At 35.6% G+C, this 22,469-nt stretch overlaps 1 protein-coding gene across 1 annotated transcript in view; it reads left to right on the top strand.

Annotated features, from left to right (window-relative positions):
• LOC136043145 (myogenic-determination protein-like) overlaps window positions 1-6,714 on the top strand; it is a 33,828-nt gene extending 27,114 nt beyond the window's left edge. Inside the window, exon 4 of the mRNA XM_065728082.1 lies at window positions 3,136-6,714. Within this exon, the coding sequence (XP_065584154.1) occupies window positions 3,136-3,236 (101 nt within the window). The 3' untranslated portion in view covers window positions 3,237-6,714. The remainder of the gene's footprint in view (window positions 1-3,135) is intronic.
• Window positions 6,715-22,469: the final 15,755 nt, after the last annotated feature.

Here is a 22,469-nt window from a genome sequence, read left to right on the forward strand (position 1 = left end):
ACTATTATTCTGGAAACTTTATGTCAGAATCTTTCCACATGACTTTTAGATAGTTTCAAACTAACTGGTTATGTCAAAGTTTCTATTTGATAGCATTTTGGTCCTATTCAGGGCAAAGTTGTTGTTTATTGGCACAAATAACCAGAAATGGCAATTCGTTGTGACAGAAACGGCACTATTGCTACCAGAATACAGCACCAGGACTTGAGATTTTTGTTCAAGTTAGTGCTCTCGTTTCAGTGCTCTTCATCATTTTTACTATTTTATATCTAACTCGTTCCAGTGTACAGGTACCACTTTCCAGGTTTTTTTTTCAATTTCTGGAAGATGTAGGTGGGGAGGGTGAATAAAATTTGGCATCTCGAGGAGCATGTAGCCAAGGACTAGTTTGAAACGTCGTGACACTTTTATCTGTATTCATAGTAAGCACATAGTAGCACTTTTATCTGTATCAGAGTTTATCTGTAAACTCTGAGAAACATTTTTTTTTTCAGTATACAAAAAAACGTTTGTCTTTTTTTAGATTAATTTGAAACAAATATTTTTGGAAAACCCGTTTTTCCAAAATGGTAAAGGAACAAATTCAAAACCCAAAAAGGTTCAAAATAAAGTCAAAGTAGGTGAAACTAAAATGAAACTTAAGGCAAACAGAAATTGAGATGGACAAACAAATTAAACTTGGAACGAAGAGAAGCTAACCCAACTAAAAGTAGGCCTACTGCCCATTTTAACTCCCTAATGGCTGGTGTGTCATTTGCACCTTATTGAAAATCATCGATGATAGAGACAATATTATAACAGTGTCCAGAAACAGTGTTCAAAAGGCCAGTGTCTTTTGCAATTTACTTAAACGATGTGTGTTTTGCAAAGTAAGTTTTTTGTTTGTTAGCACATCTCCGAAAATGAAAGAGTGTCCGGATACTAATCAAAAATATAGGAAAAAATATTCCTTAGAATAATTACAATTATGATTTTCATTTTACCATTTTAAATGGACACAAAAGAACACAAGCCAGAAACATTGTAACATTTCTGTGTTTATTTATATATACTTCTGTCAATTTTGAGAAAATGTTTAGTTTTGTTTCCAATTTCAACGAAGGTACTGGCTTAGTCCTTCTTGACTATCTTCTATTTAACCGGTTCCAATATATTGCTTTCGAGATCTTTAAAGTATTCAGCATGTTGTGAATTATGGGTTGGGGGGTGAAAACAATTTAATTTTTGGTTGGCAAAGAGCCAAGGACTAGCCTGAAACATTGTAACATTTCCATGTTTATTTATAGATTTTTGTCTCAGCTTTGAGGAAAAAGTCAGTTTTGTTTCCAGTTTCAAAAAAAGAATTTTTTTTTACTATCTTCTATTTAATCAGTTCTAATATATCGTTTTCAAGAATTTTCAAATCATCAGGTGATGGAGAGATGTGGATGAAGGATGAAAATAATTTCATTTCGGATTACAAAAAACTAAGGATTAGCCTGAAACATTGTTACTCTTCCGTGTGTATTTATAGGCGCAACTACAAATACACACGGTCAACTTTGACCGTTTAAACTTTGAGAAAATAGTTCTTTTTGTTTTTAATTTCAACGAAGAACTAATTTCAAAGTTGTTTACGAGACTTTCTACTTTTGACGTTTTTATCTAATTGCTTCCGAAAAACAAATTGACAATGTTTGTCTCGGAATCACTTTGGTGTCAAATTGGATTTGTTACTTTTTTGTGTGTGAAGTTTCTTTTAGTTTGGTTTCAAAACATTATTGCAAGTTGATGAGTAAATCCAATCTGTTTTAAAATCTGGAGAGGATTTTTCCCTATCTCTAACCTTGGATCTGTTTCTGTCATTCGAATTGTTGCTTAAAGTTGATACTGAGCATTTTCTGTTAGCTTGCGGAAACCAAATTGCAAACAAACGAATACGTGTCACTAATAATTCGCAGAGACGCATTAACTGGGCCGACAATTTAGAAATGGGACCTTCAAATGTAAGAAAAAAAGACTTTAAACAGTCTTCCAAAACCCGAAAAAAGTGTCAAAATAATATACCAACGTAAGCCTTTCAACTGTTTTTAAAATTTTTCTCTAACAACATTTTTCCTTGACAAGGCCCTGAGTTCTGAGTAGTAATTTTCTGTTTGTTTAACGTTGTTGAAGGTCAATATATCAAAATTATATACTAAACTTCAAAAAACGTTGGCCTTTCAATTGTTTAAAAATTTTTCTCCACCAAAAGTTTTCTCTGACAAGGCCCTGAATTCTGAGTAGCAAATTTTCTGTTTGGTTAACGTTATTGAACACTGCAGTATCAAAATTATATAGTAAACTTTAAAATACGCAGGCCTTTCAACTACTTTCAACATTTTTCTCCATCAACAGTCTTCTCTAACAACACCCTGAATTTTGAGCAGCAATTTTCTGTTTGCTTAACGCTATTGAACGTTAATGTATCAAAATTATACACTAAACTTTATAAAACGCAAGTCTTTCAGCTCTTTTCAATATTGTTGACCATTAACAGTTTTCTCTGACAAAGCATTGAATTCTTATTATCAATTTTCTGTTTGCTTACGTTATTGGACAATCAAAACTAATTTTGTTGGAAAACAAAACCCATACCTTGAAATTTCGCAAAAATCCAATTTTAAAATTCGTTTAACCATCAATGTCAAGTCCCCGAATGTGCTTTAAAATTTATCATAAACAAGTCTATTAGAATCACACATTCTAGCTGACTCCCAAAGAGAAAAGGAAAATCATCAGAAATGGATCTATAATGGTTAAACATGGGATAGGGATCACAAACTACTGTCCCCACTTATAATGTAGTGTCCGGCGGATTCATCAATAAAAAATCTCAAAGAAAATTAGATATTCTCTAGATTAAGAGTAAATCAAATTAATCTGGATTAAATTAAGTCAAATCCAAACTGTACCAAATTGACCCAGCTTAGCCTGGAAAATCCCATCAAGTTAGGTAAGTTAGTTTATACAAAGTCACCAAGCATTAGATGGCGTTGGTGGTTTTTCTTTTCCACTCTTATGCGTTTCCGTGCTCTTTGGCTCATGACTAAAAAAAGTAGTTCGTTTAGCTCTATCAGCGTACCAGGTCCAAAATGAAACATCTAATTTTTTCAGGTAGTGACCCCCTTCCTGGAGCAACATCGAGTTTGGACCGACTAAGTTCCATAGTAGAGAATCTTTCAGTTGCAAAGCAAGCAAAGTCATGGTCGAACTAACAAAAGCAGGATTGAATTCTCAAAATTTGCATTATTGTCTAATCACATTTTTTTATTTAGCGCTTATTGAAGCTAAATTATCGAACCTAGTCAGTATACTAGTGACTAGAACGCCACATTGATTAACTCCATAAAACAAAGAACAGAAAATGAAAAAAAGATATGTGGCTGTCTTTGACTATAAAATACCAGTCAACGAGCGAAAAAAGCTGGTGTTTTCGTGTCTGTTTGTGTGGTTGAGAATAGAGAGTGAGTTTAAGTTTAAACTATTACGGAGATGTTCAATTTGGTTTCTAATGTAGTATTTTATCGTTCATTGGCCAACTTTTGGTCATTTCGGAGTATTCTATTCTATTTTCAGGGATTTTTCGCTGGAGCATACAAGGCTAATTGTAGATCAAGTGCTTTGACAGTAAAAGCTAAGGTAAAATTAAGCAGAGTTAATCGATTTGGCTCTTTGAATTGCTTTTACTTCCAATTAAAACTGACTTTTATATTGCATGAAAATTGTTCAAAACAAAAAAATCATTGCGCAAGACTTATTTAATTTTTTATGACAATTGTAATTTAGTCAACATGACATATACCTAAAATATGCTATATTTCATAAGTGAATTTAAGCATTCGACAGGTTATACTCATAAACTGATATGCCATCTCTGAGAATTTGATTTTTGAGCTGACTCATTTATTATAAATAATATATTTGTGCCATTCACGCTATGCTCTTTGCCTGGAGTAGGTCACACTTATGTTGTAATTACTGTAGAAAATAAAAGAACCTGAATGTCGATCGGAGGTACTGTCCATTGAGGCGTAGCCGATATAATATTTTCCTCGCAATTTTAGTTTTCATAACTTTGTATGTTAAATGGTAGAAGGGCTCTCTGCATGGCTTTTGAGCCAGTTCTACCTCTTCTATATTGATCGTGTAAATGTGTGTGCCATGCTTTTTTTCTTTTTAACCAAAATTTACATTAAAGGTAAAGAAAGAGAAGTATTAATATGCTAGTACTCTTTGTGGCCTTTAACCATATAAACGACTAAAGAGAATTTTATTGAAAGAAGGTTCAAATATAAGGACCCATAACAAGGGCCAGGGACATACTGACACAGAGTCTTGAATCTTACCCCCAGAAATCCTATATTTTTTTCCATATATATATAATTACTTCATGCTTTATGATTTGCTTTATTTTGGGTGTTGTAAGAAGTATAACCCCCGTCGTCCTTTTTGCATTAATGCCTAAAAACATAGACCTGCTAAACAAAATAACTAGATTACAATAATTACAACAGCAACACAAAATTGTTGTTGTTACAGCACCCAAGCAACAGCAACAGAATAGATTACAATAACAAAATAATTGGAGAAGTAAAACCCTTTTATCAGAAAAGCATGAACAAAGCACCTAATAGTGAGTTCATTGCGTCAGCAAATTCATAACTTCTTAGAAAGTCCCCAAAATAGACTGTAAAGCTATGCTCTGACTGAAGACACTAAAATCAGCCCCCGCCCTAATTTACTAGTGGCCCCCTTTTAGAAAAACCTATAGCTATATTTGTGCAAATACTGTAAGACGTTTGTTTGATTACCAAAAAATGGGTTTTTTGTTTGGCATGCCGTGAACTACACGATTTATTTTTCACAGCTTCACTATATTCACTCACTGCCATTTCTTTATGCCTTTATATATATATATATATATATATATATATATATATATATATATATATATATATATATATATATATATATATATATATATATATATATATATATATATATATATATATATATATGTATGTATATACCGTAGCTTTTATATCTCGGTGTCGTTTATCTAAGAATACCCTAAGCATCAAGCCATCTCTGCTGTCAAACAAACTTTCCTTTAAATGTCCAAGCCCACTAAATGCCCTATCCTTGCATCAATTACCAAAAATAAGGGAAAAATTAACAGCTGATCTTGGAAGTCTATCATTCTAACCTGTCCTCAATGGTAGCAGGGTTATAATTTATTATCGGGCGGGGGGAACAGCTCCCTCCAGATCCCAATTTGCCTCCTCCCACGTTACAGTTTACCCCCCCCCCCCCACAGCTAAAATTTAGTTTCTTCAAGAATCTTGTCAAAACTAAGATACGCCTGCATAATTCAAGTATCCAGAGAAACGGGTCACTTTTCTTAGTATATCTTTGCTTTTTGGTACTATATGGCTCATTTTTCATTTTTCACTGTCACTTTCACCTGATTTGGGAAAACTGGATCCAACTCCCCCCTTCCAGAGTTTGACGTAATTACGCCACTGAATGATAGCGTACATTTGAAATGTTACACTGAATCTGATGGTGTGATTTTCGTTAAGATTCTACGACTTTTAAGGGGTGTTTCATCCTATTTTCTAAAATAAGGCAAATTTCTCAAGTTCGTAACTATTGATCGGTAAGACTAAACTTGATGAAACTTATATATTTAAAATCAGCATAAAAATATAATTCTTTTGATGTAACTATTGGTATCAAAATTCTGTTTTTTAAAGTTACGGTTACTATTGAGCTGGGTCGTTCCTTACTGCAGTTCTCTATCACGAACTGTTTGACTGCTCAAGTACAAGGACCGTTTATTCTGAATGAAAAATATTTTTAAAGAGCCTTAAGACTTTAGCGTAAAGAGGTGGGCTCAGGAAGGGACAGCCCCCTCATATACAGAATAATTTCTGTTTGTTTTAAGTTTTAAAGTTGCTCCTTACTTGCAGTTGAAAAAACTTGTTTTATTATTTAATTTGTATAAGAAAGCATTTTTGTACGAGGAAAATTATTTATGCGATTGAGTGAATTACAAATTTTCAATTCGCTTCGCTCTCTAATCTGAGAAACGGCTCCAGCAGTGGAAAGCAGGGGATCTCGGCTGCTTGCTAATTTCTCAAAAATATACTATAAATTCGAAATTGTATATTTTTGAAGTCCGAAAATTTGACTTAAATTTTCATAAAAAATTCCAAAATTAGAAACTATGAAAGAAATTAAAAATTTTCAGAAGAAAAAGAGCACTTTTTGGCGAAATAAGTTAGTTTTTAACATTAACCCCCTCCCCAACCCGAGAAAAAAACTCTTACAAGCTTGTCCCCCTTCAGAACAACTTCTGCGGGTGTTCTTGATTCGAAGGACTGTAATTTTTCTAAATTAATGTATTTTAACCTCTTGAGGCGTCACTGGGCCAGACAAATTTCCGCCCAATGATTTATTTTCTTGGAACAGTAAGAAGTGTATTTCAACACAGTGTATTATTTGATGCAAATTCTGAGGCCAATTGTGAACTAGTACTAATGATTTTGTAAATTACTTATTTTACCAAAGCTGAAACGTTGATTTTTTCTGTGATCTATTATATCTTAGTGCCTTTATGACAATGTGTCTTAACTTATGTCTAAGATTTATTCATGTATATCGCTGTAAAATAAAGAATGTTACAATTTTTTTGCCTGCTGTTTTTTCAAGAGTTTCAAGTACGTAGAATTATCTTATAAGGCTAAAAAATAACAATGACTTCAACTGGTTGTCTTGAGATGGCCGCAATAACATCTACTTGCGGTTATAAATATTATTTTTAGCATTGTTTAACACAAAATAAAGAACCAAATATTGGCGAAAAATAAATGCTAAAAGTAATGATGACCATTTAGTAGTCTCGAAAATATATTTAACAGCTTCCTTCAATCCATGGCGAAGAATTTGAAATGTGAAAGTAGGAGGTTTGAAATGGAGGCAATCAACCAATCAAAGTTAAAAAAAAAGAACAGACCTTATTTGGTGATTAAATAAAAAAAAACAAGTTTTTCAACTGAAAGTAAGGAGCGACATTAAAACTTAAAACGAACAGAAATTACTTCGTATATGAAAGAGGCTGCTTCCTCATCAACGCCCCGCTCTATACGCTAAAGTTTGACTCTTTCTCTCAATTCTTCTTTTTAAAACAGTAAAAAACTTTAGCGTAAAGAGCGGGGCGTTGATGAGGAAGCAGCCTCTTTCATATACGAAGTAATTTCTGGTCGTTTTAAGTTTTAATGTCGCTCCTTACTTTCAGTTAAAAAAACTTGTTTTTTTTATTTAATTTCTGAACGTTTTTGAATCAATGCATGTTTTGATTTTGGCTCTCCGCAGAGGAATAAAACGAAATTTGCATTTTTTTTTTTTTTGGCTAAATGGCTTTCTCATAATTTTGATCGAATGATTTTGAGAAAAAAAGAGCGGGGGAGGAAGCCTAGTTGCCCTCCGATTTTTTGGTTAATTAAAAAGGCAACTAGAACTTTTAATTTCTTACGAATCTTTTTATTAGTAAAATTTTTACGTAACTTATAAATTAGCTTACGTAAAGAACTTTTGTATTCTCATGTTTTTATTACATATATGAGCGGGTTTGCCCCTTCGTCAGTACCTCGCTCTTTACACTAAAGCTTAAGTTTTGTCCCAATTCATTAAGAATGACCCCTGAATCACAAAAACCGTAGAATAAATAGTTGAAATTACTAAAAATACTTTAGCGTAAAGAGCGAGGTATTAGAAAGAGGTTAGCCCCTCATATGGGTAATAATTTCTGTTTGTTTTAAGTTTATGTTTTAAGCATTAATGCTGTTCCCTACTTCCAGCTGGAAAAACTTTTTCATACTTATTTTTTAATTGTTTTTTTTAATAATGCTAGTAAATCCTGCTCTCCCTTCATGGAAATTTTCTTTTCCCATGACAAATTCTCGATGGAAAGTTCCCCCAGCATATCCCCCTCTTCTCAACCCATCCCCCAACCAAAAAATCCTCCTGAAAACGCCTGTACACGTCCCAATAACCATTACTATATGTAAGCACTGGTCAAAGTTTGTAACTTGTTGCCCCTCCCACGGGGACTGTGGGGGAAAAAGGCGTCCCCAAATACATAGTTATAAGGTTTTTCGACTACGCTGAATAAAATGGCTATCTCAGAATTGTGATCCGTTGATTTTGGGAAAATAATTAGCGTGGGAGGGGGCCTAGGTGCCCTCCAATTTTTTTGGTCACTTAAAAAGGGCACTAGAACTTTTCATTTCCGTTAGAATGAGCCCTCTTGCAACATTCTAGAACAACTGGGTTGATACGATCACCCCTGGGTAAAAAAAAAACAAAAAACAAATAAACACGCATCCGTGATCTGCCTTCTGGCTAAAAATGCAAAATTCCACATTTTTGTAGATAGGAGCTTGAAACCTCTACAGTAGGGTTCTCTGATACGCTGAATCTGATGGTGTGATTTTCGTTAAGATTCTATGACTTTTAGGGGGTGTTTCCCCCTATTTTCTAAAATAACGCAAATTTTCTCAGGTTCGTAACTTTTGATGGGTAAGACTCAACTTGATGAAAATTATATATTTAAAATGAGCATTATAATGCGATTCTTTTGATGTAGCTATTGGTATCAAAATTCCATTTTTTAGAGTTTTGGTTACTATTGAGCCGGGTCGCTGCTTACTACAGTTCGTTACCACGAACTGTTTGATCGAATGTAAAAGAGTTTTTTTCCACAAAAAGCAAGGAGCACCATTAAAACTTGAAACGAACAGAAATTAATCCCTATATTGGAGGGCTGTCCCCTCCTCAAACCGTCAATTTTCTTAAAGAATTGTGACAAAAGGTCAAATTTTAATGTAAGTAAGGAGGGTTTGAGTAGGGGACAGCTCCCCTCATATATGAGATAATTTCTGTTTAGTTTAAGTCTTGATGTTGCTCCTTATTTTCAGTAGAAAGTAAACTTTTTTTCAATTAATTTCTGCTCCTTCTCCCAAAATAAATCGGAAAATCCAATGAAAATTCTCCAATAAAAAAGATTCCTCCCTCGCAACATCCCCCTGGATAATACTTTCTTTGCTGACTATTCCCCTGGAAAATTTCGTGCGGAAAACTCACTAAAAAATTCTTTTTACTTTCATTTGAAAAAAAATTTCTTATTTAGTTTTTGATCATTTTTCAAATCATGCCCGAAGTCCCCCTCTATTAAAATTTTCTCTGGAAAATCCCCCTCCAAAGTGAAGAATCCCCACACAATGCCCTCCCTGGTGAAAATTTTCACTGGACAATTGCCCTGAAATATTCTACCACGTGTAAAGTTGAGTAGCCATAAAGAAAGTAAAAATTTTAGCATATAACCACAGTGAAAATCATGAATGGAAAATTCCCCCATCCCTCCAGAAGCCATTCTCCACACAGAAGATTCTTCCTTTGGAAGATCCCCCCGCCTACAGAGAAATCCCCCTTAAAGTGTCCGTATGTTTCCCAAGAACATATACTATATGTAAATATTCGGCACGTTGCATAAGTTATAACCCTTTCTCCAGGGGCCACGAAGGTCATGTTATCCCAGTAAGTATGTTTATTTGACATCTCAACTATGCTGGACAAAATGGCTGTCTCAAAATTTTGATCGGTTGTCTTTGAGGGGAAAATGGGCTTGGAGGGAAGGGCTAGTTGCTCTCCAATTTTGGAGGACGACTCCAAGATTAGAGGGAAAAGAGCACAAGAACGGGAAAAGAGCTCAAAAACTTTTAATATCCATTTAAATGAGCACTATCCCGACTTTATAGGACCATTAATTCGATACAATAACTCCTGAAAAAAAAAAGAAAGAAAAATCACAGATTCATGATTTGGCATCTCAAATATGCTGGAAAAAATGGCTGTCTCAAAATTTTGATCGGTTGTATTTGCAGGGGAAAGGGGCTTGGAGGGGGGAGGCTAGTTTCTCTCCAATTTTGGAAGAAAACTCCAAGATTAGAGGGAAAAGAGAACAAGAACTTTTAATATCCATTTAAATGAGCACTATTCCGACTTTATAGGACCATTAATTTGATACAATAACTCCTGGAAAAATCAAAAAAAAGAAAAAGAAAAATCACAGATTCATGATGGCTCTTCCGGCGTAAAATTTAAAATTCCATTGTTTTGTATGTAGGAGCTTGAAACCTGTACAGTTTCTCTAATACACTTATTCTGATGGTGTTATTTTCATTAAGATTAGATGGTGTGATTTTCATTAAGATTTCTTGATGGTGAGATTTTCATTAAGATTTCTTGATGGTGAGATTTTCATTAAGATTCCTTGATGGTGTGATTTTCGTAAAGATTTCTTGATGGTGTGATTTTCAATAAGATTTTCATTAGTTTTCATGGTGTGATTTTCATAAAGATTTCTTAATGGTGTGATTTCACTAAGATTTGTTGATGGTGTGATTTTCACTAAGATTTTGTGATGGTGTAATTTTCATTAAGATTTCTTGATGGTTTGATTTTCATTCAGGTCTCTTGATGGTGTGATGGTGTGATTTTTATTAAGATTTCTTGATGGTGTGATTTTCATTAAGATTTCTTGATGGTGTGATTTTCATTCAGGTCTCTTGATGGTGTGATGGTGTGATTATTTTTACCCCCAAGTTTCATCCCGATTCCTCCACTTTAAGCGTTTTCCAAGATCTTAGGTTCCCCCAACTCCCCCAATATCACCGGATCCAGTCGGGATTTAAAATAAGAGCTCTGAGACACGATATCCTTCCAAACATCAAATTTGAATAAGATCTGACCACTCCTTCGTAAGTTAAGAATTCCCCATTTTTTCTATTTTTTAAAAATTAACCCTCCCTCCAACTCCCCCAAACAGAGAAAATTCGTTCCGGTTATGTCAATCACGTATCTAGGACTTTTGCTTTTTTACCACCAAGTTTCATCCCGATCCCTCTACTCTAGGCGTTTCCCAAGATTTTCGGCCCCCCTCCAACTCCCCCCAATGTCACCGGATCTGTTCGGGATTCAAAATAAGAGTTCTGAAACACGATATCCTTCCAAACATCAAATTTCATTAAGATCCCATCACCCGTTCGTAAGTTAAAATTACTTCATTTTTTCTATTTTTCCGAATTAACCGGCCCCTCACTCCCCTCCAGATGGTCGAATAGGGAATACGAATATTTCTAATTTAATCTGGTCTGGTCCCTGATACGCCTGTCAAATTTCATCGTCCTAGCTTACCTGGAAGTGCCTAAAGTAACAAAACCGGGACAGACAGACCGACAGACCGACAGAATTTGTGATTGCTATATGTCACTTGGTTAATACCAAGTGCCATAAAAACGTGACAGTCTTAGGAATTAACCTAAGCAATAATGGGAACATTTTGATTGCTGGGAAGCGAAAGGAAATTTATAATGCAAGCCAAATTAGAAGCAAAGAAAGATGTAGTTTACAAAGAGGAACGGGATAAAATGTTGGCATGAAAATATGGAATCATATAAAAAAAAATAGTGATAAGATGTTAAATAATTTAAATATGAAGGAAGATTTGTTTATTGATGAGGAGCTAGAGAAGGTATTAAAAAATCTAATTTTGAAAAATTGGAACATGCCCATCTGTCACTGAAACGAGGAAGGTGAAGCTAAAAGGTTCGCAGACTCAAGAGCATTACTTTTCTCCTTCACTTGTACAATTTAAAATTTATCTCATGAGTCTGATGTTAAAAATCGGTAACATGTCCACCTTCATTGAAACATATTGAAATCTTTGCATAGAACCTGGTGAAAAAAAATGTAACATTTACACACTTCCAGTATTAAAATACAATAGAGAGGCCAAGGCATAAAAATCTCGATCTGGGCCCTTAAATCACAAATGTTGAAAGTCCTTTTATGACTCTGTATAACATTTCCACCTTCGATCACACAAATCAAAATCTTTGCGTGATTCTGATTCAACAGTGTTTGATATAAACAATGGTCAAAGTTTGTGACATGCAGCCCCTCTCCCGGGGACTGTGGGGGATTAAGTTGTCCCCAAAGACTAGTTATTAGGTTTTTGACTAAGCTGAATAGAATGGCTATCTCAAACTTTTGATCCGGCAACTTTGGGGGCATGGGAGGGGGCCTAGGTGCCCTCCAATGTTTTAGTCACTTAAAAAGGGCACTAGAACTTTTAATTCCCGTTCGAATGAGCCCTCTCGTGACATTCTAGGACAACAGAGTCGATGGGATCACCCCTGGAAAAAAAACAAATAAACACGCATCCGTGATCTGTCTTCTGGCAAAAAATACAAAATTCCACTTTATTGTAAATAGGAGCTTGAAACTTTTACAGTAGGGTTCTCTGATACGCTGAATCTGATGGTGTCATTTTCATTGAGATTCTATGACTTTTAGGGGATATTCTCCCCTATTTTCTAAAACAAGGCACATCTTCTCAGGCTCGTAGCTTTTGATGGGTAAGACTAAGCTTGATGAAACTTATACATTTAAAATCAAAATTAAAATGCGATTCTTTTGATGTAACTATTGGTATAAAAGTTCCGGTTTTTAGAGTTTTGGTTACTATTGAGCCGGGTCGCTCCTTATTACCAGGTCGCTCGTCATCACAAACTGTTAGAAATGGGAATATTGTCGTAAATGGGAAAGTAAATCAGGCTGGTTTTTTTATTATACGGTTACGATTGGAGTGTTTTAGGTAAAACCGTTGCTGAAACAATTATAATTATTGAGACATTGAGGGTAGAGTGTGAGCAAGTTTAAAAATTAAATATTAAGACGAGTAAATCGGAGGAACCAGAAAAAAATGAGTAAGAGTTATGAACATTAGGGTTTTGAGAAACCGACCGAGTGGGCAGTTTTATTACCCAGCTAGTAACATTGGTAAGAAAGGTGGTTGTAATGGAAATATCTGAAAAATTTCGAAGAATAGAAAAATGGACATTACGACTAAAATTAGATCACTAGAATCACGAAATGACACTTGGCAATTATTTTTATGCAGTTTTTATGTAACTTCAAAAAATTGAAGAAGGTGCACAATATATTTTCTAGAGGGCTAAGAGCAAAAGTGCCGACCAAGCAAAGAGCCATAGGGCTTCACTGATTTAAAAAAAAGATTTTTTTTACTTATAAGAAAAAACACTTCATACGAAAGGAGTGGTATAAGAATTTCGTGGAATTTTGATTTGATTGAGAACTGAAAGTTCTAGTCTCCTTTTAAGGGTCGAAACCGCTTAGTGAGCAGCTCTTCCCCCTCCCAAGCCCGTTTTAGCTACTCACTCTACCTTAGCCCCCAAATAGATCCGATAAAGTTTTGAGATAGCCACTTTGCCCTCAATAGTAGAAAGGTCCAGTGACCATGCCTCCAGGGATGATATAACTACCATAGCCCCTAGGGTAACGGCTGCTAATCATCCTGTTTAAACGTTGTTTGTATGTAAGTTTTAATATTGAAAATGGGTCAAGTTTGACTCTGGGTGTCAAGGCAAATAGGTGGAAATGCTAAAGGTATTAAGGTAAAATTCAGACAATTTTGAACTAAATGAGAAGATGCTAAGGCATACAGGTTGTCAATGGGGTGTGACTTCGATGTCTCAGGAGCAGCTAAGGGCATGAAGAGGAAACTCTTGGGACATTGCGAGGAGACATCTTGAATTGAGGGTCCAACCAGGGTCTAAAACAGGTGTATCTGTTATATCTCAGGAGGGCTGAATGTATTAAGTTAAAACTTTCAGGGCGTGTTGAACTAAATCAAAAGACACTAAGTGTATCAATGGTGTCAACGTGTGTGTCTACAGTGATAATATGTGTCTGCGATATCTCAGGAATAGCTAAGGACCTTAAATAGAAACTCTCAGAACATGTTGAAGGATATATTGAACTTAATCAAAAGACAGTATATTCATTTAGGTGATCAAAAAGCCGTATCTGCAAATTCTTAAAGATTGGATAAACTATGTACACTATTGGCATTCATATTGTAAAAATTGCGCATAAAGATATTTTAGGAATGGCTAAGCGTATTAAGCTGAAAATTTCAGAGCATTTTGAGGGAGATATTGTAATGAATTGAACGACGCCATAAAAATTGGTATGGGTATGGGTATATGAACGTATAAGTGTATTTAAGGTGAAATTTTGTCTTAGCCAATATTGAAATAAATCAATAGACGCTACATGCATTCATGCTGTCAAAAGCGTATATCTGAAATATTTCTGGTACGGCTCAATGTATTAACAGATAATCTTCAGGCAATGTCGAAGGGAATTATGAAATAAATCAAAAGACACTACATGCACCAAAATATTCAAAAGGGCTTAGCTAAGACATCTAAGGAGCAGGTTAGAAATATTAATTTGAAACTTTAACTCTCTCAGAAGGTTAAACTCGAAAGACACTATGTGCATCGGAGTTGTCTTAAAGACAAATCTGTAATGTCTCCGGAACGGCTAAGGGTATTAAGTTGAATCATTATGTGCAAGTTGAGGGGATTTTTACCAAGTCGAAAATCATTAGGTGTATCCAGATGGTTAAATGGACATATCTGCAAAATCTCAGGAACGACTAAAGATGTTAAGTTGAAACTTAAAAGGAATGCTGAGGGAAAGGTTGAACTGGATCTAAAGACACTATTTGCATCTTGTTTGTAAAAAAGCACATGTAGTAACGGTTAAGGAGATTTACCTCAAGCTTTCAGGCCAGGATTTACCAAATCAAAAGATACTATATGGATTCAATTTTTCAACAGAGCTCATCTGTAATACCTCAGGAACAGCTAAAGGTTTTAAGTTGAAACTTGAAAGGAATGCTGTGGGAGATATTAAACTAGATATATGAACAATAATACCCCTCTTCCTCCACCGAAAATTCATTAATAAAAATTGTGTTAAGGACTTGCTCAACAGAATTACTGTTCGTCGAAAATTTGATTAAATATTCACATTTTGTTCTAAATTTTAATTACAATCCAGCAATTCAATTCTTAACCAGAAAAAATGAAAAAGAGGGGCACTGCCGATCAATTTGCACTTACGGATATATACGATTTAACAGTAAGAAATCAAGTGCTTATGGGGCCAGTTCCCAGCCTTAGGCCTTATATCTTGTTTATGTCTGTGTATAATTTGAAAAACAGTGACAAATCAAATAGAACAATATGTTCTTTTCAACTGAAATAGGAGCAACACTAAAGCTTAAAAACCAACAGATACTATTATATATATGGGGGTTTCCCTCCTCAACTCCTTGCTCTTTACGCCAAATTTTGACTTTTTGTTCCAATTCTTTATTAACAACTGCCGAAAAACAAGGGCCGCTGCATTGGAATAAGATTTTCTTAAAGTGCAAAAATCTTTGGGGGCAGGAGACAGCCCCTCTCAAATACTGAATAATATCCGTTTGCTTTAATTTTAATGTTGCTCCTTACTTTCAGTTGAGAATATGTTTTTTATTTGATATGAATACAGGATGAAACGTTCAGTATGAGGCTTGAGGAGGTGAAAGCTCCCGTCATATCAAGGATGAGATTATACTAAGTAGTTATACTTTATTTTTAGAAGCCAATACACAAGCAAGCCCTTTTCCCCCAATTAATAGTGTACAACAGTTAAACTTTGAATCAAAGAGTCAAGTTCAGAAGATGGTAGCCCTACTCGCTTTCACGGTGATCCTGGGTATGCTATTTAAAGCAAAACATGTATTATTAAATTACTTTTTCTTGTCAAATGAATATAAAAAGCAACATTAATATTTAAGACGAACAGAAATTACTCCGATTATGAGGGCAGCTGTCCCTGCTTAATCTCTTCCTCTTTAGTTTAAAGTTGAATTTTGTCCTAATTCTGTGATATGTGTCGTGGTGAGGGGTGAGGGTCAAGGAGGGATAACACCGCTAATATGCGGAATAGCTTCTGTCAGTTGTAAGTTTTAAAGCCAGTCTTTATTTTCATTTGAAACAAAAATTGATTTTCTGAATTCAGACTTAAAACGAATAGAAATTAAAAATATTGTAACTAAAGCTTCACTTTGAGTTTTGGTTCCTTTTGAAAAGGTTCACTCTTTACATGTAACTAGTTACTACGAGCTGTTTGGACCAAGGCTCTCATAAATACGAGGGAGGGTTGTTGCTCCCTCCTTCAACCCAGTTTGTTATATTCTAGTTTGATATTCGTAAGCAGTGCTTCAAAAGTGGTCATTATTCTTGAATAATATGAAAAAAACTTCGTTTTCTTAAAGAGTTAAAGAGGCTGCGTCCCAAAGTCGAACCTTAAAACGTACAGGAATTAGAAGAGGCAGTTGGGGGGCTGCCGCCCCCCAAACCCCCAGCTTTTAAAGACTCTTTTGTACAGGTTTTTTTTGGGGGGGGACTTCATTGTTACTAATTACTAGTTTCGGCGCAATGGTTCTCCTGTCCTCTTGTGTTTAACATTTTTCGAAGTTATTCCATTATTCATTCATTTCAATTTTTTGTTAATTAAAAGAGGGCCTTTCCGAAGCCAAGAGCTGGGGGTTAGCAAAAAAAACAAAAAACCTGTACAAAAGAGTCTTTAAAAGCTGGGGGTTTGGGGGGCGGCAGCCCCCCAACTGCCTCTTCTAATTCCTGTACGTTTTAAGGTTCGACTTTGGGACGCAGCCTCTTTAACTCTTTAAGAAAACGAAGTTTTTTTCATATTATTTCTGTACGTTTTTCTACAATCCATGGTGGATGTAATTTAATAATTCCTGTACTCCTCGTACAGGAATTAGGAGAGGAACTTGGGTGGCTGCCGCCCCCCCCGCTTTTAAATCATTGTATAAAATAGAAAAAAAATAGATAGAATGACCGAAATGTTTCTTTTGCTCATAAGAAGCTAATATTCTGTTATCTCTCAAATGATAAGCTGTCCAGGTGTTATCAAATATTTTTCTGGAATGGAGCTGGATTTTTATGATGCTTGCAGTCATTCTCGCCGTGCCGAGCTGATTATTTTGATGTACTTGAATGTTGATATTCGTAACTTTTAAGAATTTCAAAAATTAACATGGGACTATTAGACTATTAGGACTATAAGAAGACTATTAGGAGAGGCAAACCCCCCGCTTTTAAAGACTCTTTTGTACAGGTTTAATTTTTTTTCATATTAATTCTGTACGTTTTTCTACAATCCATGGTGGATGTAATTTAATAGTTCCTGTACTCCTCGTACAGGAATTAGGAGAGGAACCCACCCCCGCTTTTAAATCATTGTATAAAATAGAAAAAAAAATAGATAGAATGACCGAAATGTTTCTTTTGCTCATAAGAAGCTAATATTCTGTTATCTCTCAAATGATAAGCTGTCCAGGTGTTATCAAAATTTTTTTGATGTTGTGAAAAAAAATCGCCCGTAAGGGACTTGAACCCTTGACCAGACGATTAAAAGTCTCACGCTCTACCAGCTGAGCTAATAACTTGCATGTGTGTAAATATAACTTCTCAATAGCTTTTAAAAATTTCAAATTAACATGGGCTCTTATGGAGAGAAATCCGTTAATTTAAATAGCTAATGGGTGGTTTCTGGAAAACAGGGAAGGAGTTATCGGATCAAGCTGAAATTTCGCGGATAAGCTCCAGGGCCGTAGGGGACCTTAACTTGTGAATTTCAGCCCGATCGGACAACGTTAAAAGGGGTGGGGGGGGTTTTGGAGGGTCGAAACTTTCGGGGGGTTAAGATTTTCCTACGAAACTTTCATGGGCACTTACTCGGAGAATTCCGCATCGAATGAGTCTTCGTACACCCAGATCCGATGTCGGATGTGACCTGTAGGCGTGGCGAAAAAGAAAGTAAATGAATTTTAAGTGGCTATGCGTGGTTTCTGGAAAACAGGGAAGGAGTTATCGGATCAAGCTGAAATTTCGCGGATAAGCTCCTGGGCCCTAGGGAACCTTAACTTGTGAATTTCAGCCCGATCGGACAACGTTAAAGGGGGGCTTGGGTTGACAGGTCGAAACTTTCGGCCAGATTTTCCCCATGAAGAAAAAGTTGGAGGGGGATGAAATTTTGCAGGTTTCTTAGTTGGAGCTCGGGCTACGAAATGCATCCCTCCCCATCCGTCTGCGACCACTGGAACCGAAGATCGCTTAACATTGTCGTGTGTCGCCTCTTTATAGAGGCACGAGTGTGCCTCCTTGAAAAATGCATCGCTGTAAATATCTATTCGGAGAGGGGACCAGAAAAAAGAAGCATTTTTGTCTTTTTCACGGTCTTTGAACATTTTTTTTACTATACGGATAATCCCATTGACGCCGGAAGGGGGTGGGAAATACTCAGAAGAAAAAAAGAAGCCATAACATGCTGTACATAAATACAAACAAATTACAATCTAAATCTTGGCAGGAAAAGCTTTTGTTAGCACTCGCAAAACTACTCCACCAGCTCGAAAAATTTTTCAATGGTGCTCATACCCTCCCCCCCAAAAAAACAACTTTTTGCCGGTAGGTGTGTGAATGAAAGCTTTCATGTTACATAGAAACAGATTTTCGGCAATATGAGGGGTGCTATTACCCCCAGTACCAATTACAGGCGTAGCACAAAATATTTCCGAGAATCAAGACGAATTAGCATTTAATTAACACCCCCCCCCTCACGGCCGTATCCAGAGGAGTTAGGGGGTTTTAACCTCCACGAAGTGTTTGTTCGGCTCGTAAAAGCGTAACAAAAATTAATATAAATAAATTTTTGATGCGTTTTTTAAAGTTTTTTGTCCCCCCTCCCGCCAGAAAAATTCTTTTGTAAAAACACACCCTTGGAAAAATCCTGGATACGACCCTGACCCCTCCCCCCTGTTTTTTCCGAGGTTCCTCGGAGTACTACAAAGTTTTGGCATGGAAATACACTTTTTGAGGCTCAAGGCACTCTCCCAGCAGTGTGTAGTTGCATCTTTAGAAAGGAATATGTCACAGTGTGGCATTACTGTTTCTGAGACTGGAAAGCTCAATATATATTTTTCGATAATCTAAAATAAATTAATTATCTCTGAGTTTTCACACAGCTCTTCATTCTCTGAGGTAGTAATGCAGATCTGGGGATATCAAGTATACCCCCCCTGCCCGCCTACATTCAGGTATTTTCTGTCTTACCCGAGTCTCATATTAATCTAGAAAATTGTTCTTAGTAGAACCTAGGCTAACCATCGTTTGAATAGACATTATTTAAATGCATATTAAACACCCCCAGGTGACACCAAGCTGATTAAATTATATGGCATCATATAAAAGTGTTTTTACTGATCAGACTAATCCGCTGCGTCAACATATCTCCCCCCCCCCACGTAATGTCCGTCCTTTTAGGGCCAAATTGTTGTTTCGTCAAAAAAAAAAAATGAATAATTAAAAATTTGAAAAAAATTGTAAAATGACCCTTCTGTATGGGTTGATAATTTCTACAACTAATAAATGTGACTCAATCGCCATATCCCCCTTAAGAAATAATTTTAGCCCTTAGTCTCAAGGATGTATCCAGGAAGGGGGGTGTTACCAATTTTGAACTTTAACCGCTCAGATGTTTGCCCCACTCGTAAAAGAAGTAACAAAAACGTATATAAACTTATTTTGGATGTGTTTTGTAATTTTTTTTTGTAAGAAAAACCTAAAAGAGCATCCCCCCCCACTAAAACAAAACTCCTGGATGCGTCCTTGCTTAGTCTATGCTTTACGTCGTATTTTATGTCTTTAAAGGCAATGTCGGCATGGAAGGCTTTTACCTAATATACGGAAATTAATAAAGAAAACCAAGTTGTAAATTTTCGTTTGTTTTCCGGTCCATCGCGACTATCTAGTGACGCGGAACCTTGAAGCAATTAATACGGCTTTTAACATCGGCACGGAAATGACAAAATTGCCATGTCTTAGTGACAGTCTCTGGGAATGATTTCAGACAGCTGCACTACTAGTCCGCGACATTCCGCTGGATGCAGGGATTAGTAAAAGTTTTGACTAGAATTCCTGTTAGATTTATGATACTGGAATAGAAAAGCACTTTTTAGTTGATTGGTACCAGTTGGTTGAAACATAAAAATCAGAGCTACTTTTGTTGGTTTCCATTGGAATTCTCAAACATTTTAAAATAGCGTCGAAATAGAGTGATATAAAGTTGATTTTAACGCCAGTAGTTTTAATGCTTAAGTACAAATTAAGATTCATTTTAGAGTTGCTGATTATTTTGATTTTGAGAAAAATATTTCTCAAACGAAATTGAGGAGACTGCCAAAGGAAAATTGTATATTGGAGCTGATAGATACCAAGGAAAATATTTTGGGTATCGTCCGGTGGAGTGAATAAACAAGAATATTACAAACATACAGATGGAATAAAAATGACATAAAATTATACAAAGAATAAGAAAAATCTTGGAACGCTAGGGAAGAGGAGACCTGGACTCAAAGGCTCTCTTCTCTTTGTATGCGAACTGGATTTCAAATAGTTTGTGTTAACAAAATGTACGCAAGGAGCTAAGCAGCTCAGTAGTAACCGAAACTCTAAAGAACAGAGTCTTGATAAGATTGGATGTAATACAAGAATCAAATTTCAATGCTTATTCAAAATACACGAAATTCATCAAGTTTGAAATTACCCATCAAAATTTAAGAACCTGAGAAAATTTATCCAATTTTTGAAAAAGGAGGAAAACTTCCCAAAAACATCAAGCGATCCTAACAAAATGACACCATCAGATTCAACATATCAGAGAACCTTACTGTAGAGGTTTCAAATTCCTTTAAACAAGAATGTGGAATTTTGCATTTTCTGCCAGAAGCAAGATCACAGATGTGTTTTTATTTTCTTTTATTTTTATTTTTGTTTTCCAAGGAGTAATCGTATCAAACCAATGCTCTTAGATCATCAGGAGACGCCTCATTTAATCAGAAATCAAAAGTTCCAGTGTCTTTTTAAGTGACCAAACATATCGGCGGGCAGCTCTCCCGCACCTCTTTTTTCCCAAAGTCGTCCGGTAAAAAATTCTGAGATAGACATTTTGTTCAGCAATATAAAAAAAAAATAATAACTATGTCTTTGAGGATGATTTGACCCCTGAAAGCTTTTGGAGGAAGGGCTGTATTCTATATATTTAATTTCTATAGAGAGAATCTTCCTTGGGGAAATAAATTTTTGGGGGGTGAATTTTCCAGGGGAAATGTTACAATTGGGGGATTTGACAGATTTAATATACGAAATTCTTTTTAATTGTCTTGGGGAATTACTCTGGGGCTATTTTCCACGGAAATGATTTTCACAGAAGGGGGCATTGCTGGAGTGATCGAGAAACAGTTTAGAAATTAAAGTCTTATTCAAATGAAAGAATGCTAAGAAGAATTTTTCAGGCTGAATCGTCTGCAGCCAATTTTACCGGAAAGGGGGATTTTCAGCGAGGATGGAACTGTCTGGAGGGAATTTAACGGGTGAGGGGTTCACTTTAACTTCGATAAACTTTCCACGGAGGAGTTTTCCGTGAGGGGAAGGAGTATATTTCATAGATTGATCTAGATTTACCGACATTATTTGAAAAACGGACAGAAATTATTCCATATATGAATGGTTGCCCAATTCTTGATACCTTGCTCTTTACGCTAGAGTTTGACTGTTTGTCCCAATTTTTTAAGAACGGCTACTGAAACACGGGGGCTGTTTAATTAGAATAGGATTTTTTATCTTTAGCATAAAAAGCAAGGTATTTTAGGAGGGGGCAACCCTTCATATACGGAATAAATCTGCCAAATTCAGCCCGCAAATTTCGTTTTAATTTTTCATGTACGGCGAGCCAAACTCGAGCCTGCATTGAAATTAGAAAAAAGAACAATTTTTTTTAACTGAAAGTAAGGAGTGACATTGAAACTTGAAACGAACATAAATTACTTTGTATAAGAAAGAGTCTATCCCCTCATCAACACCTCTCTCTTTACGCTAAAGTTTGACTCTTAGTCACAATTCTACTTTTTAAGACAAAAAATTTTAGCGTAAAGAGCGAGGCGTTGGGGGGCAGCCCCTTTCATATACGAAATAATTTCTGTTCGTTTTAAGTTTTAATGTCGCTGCTTACTTTCAATTAAATAACTTGTTTTTTTATTTAATAATGTAAAAGAACCTGGAATTGCTTAATAAGGCTTCTGGACATGCTGAATAGGATGCTGCAATCTTCTTCAAAATCACACCCCTTTTATGATTGTTTCCTCCTTTTCCTAACAGTTTTTATTAGTTTCTCGGGCAGGTAGCTTCCTATAGGGAGTTTTAAACTTAATCAATTGCATATATTTGAAGTTATCATAATAAGAATGTTCTTTGATATATTTATTGTTATTAAAGTTCTGTTTTTATAGTATACCGTTCTTTACTGAATATTCACTACCATTCGAATTCAAAATGCGTAATGACACTTACAAATACTTATTTTTCAGTAAAGTGTAAATT

Source organism: Artemia franciscana, chromosome 2 (genome assembly GCF_032884065.1).
Source record: "Artemia franciscana chromosome 2, ASM3288406v1, whole genome shotgun sequence".
Taxonomy (NCBI): domain Eukaryota; kingdom Metazoa; phylum Arthropoda; class Branchiopoda; order Anostraca; family Artemiidae; genus Artemia; species Artemia franciscana.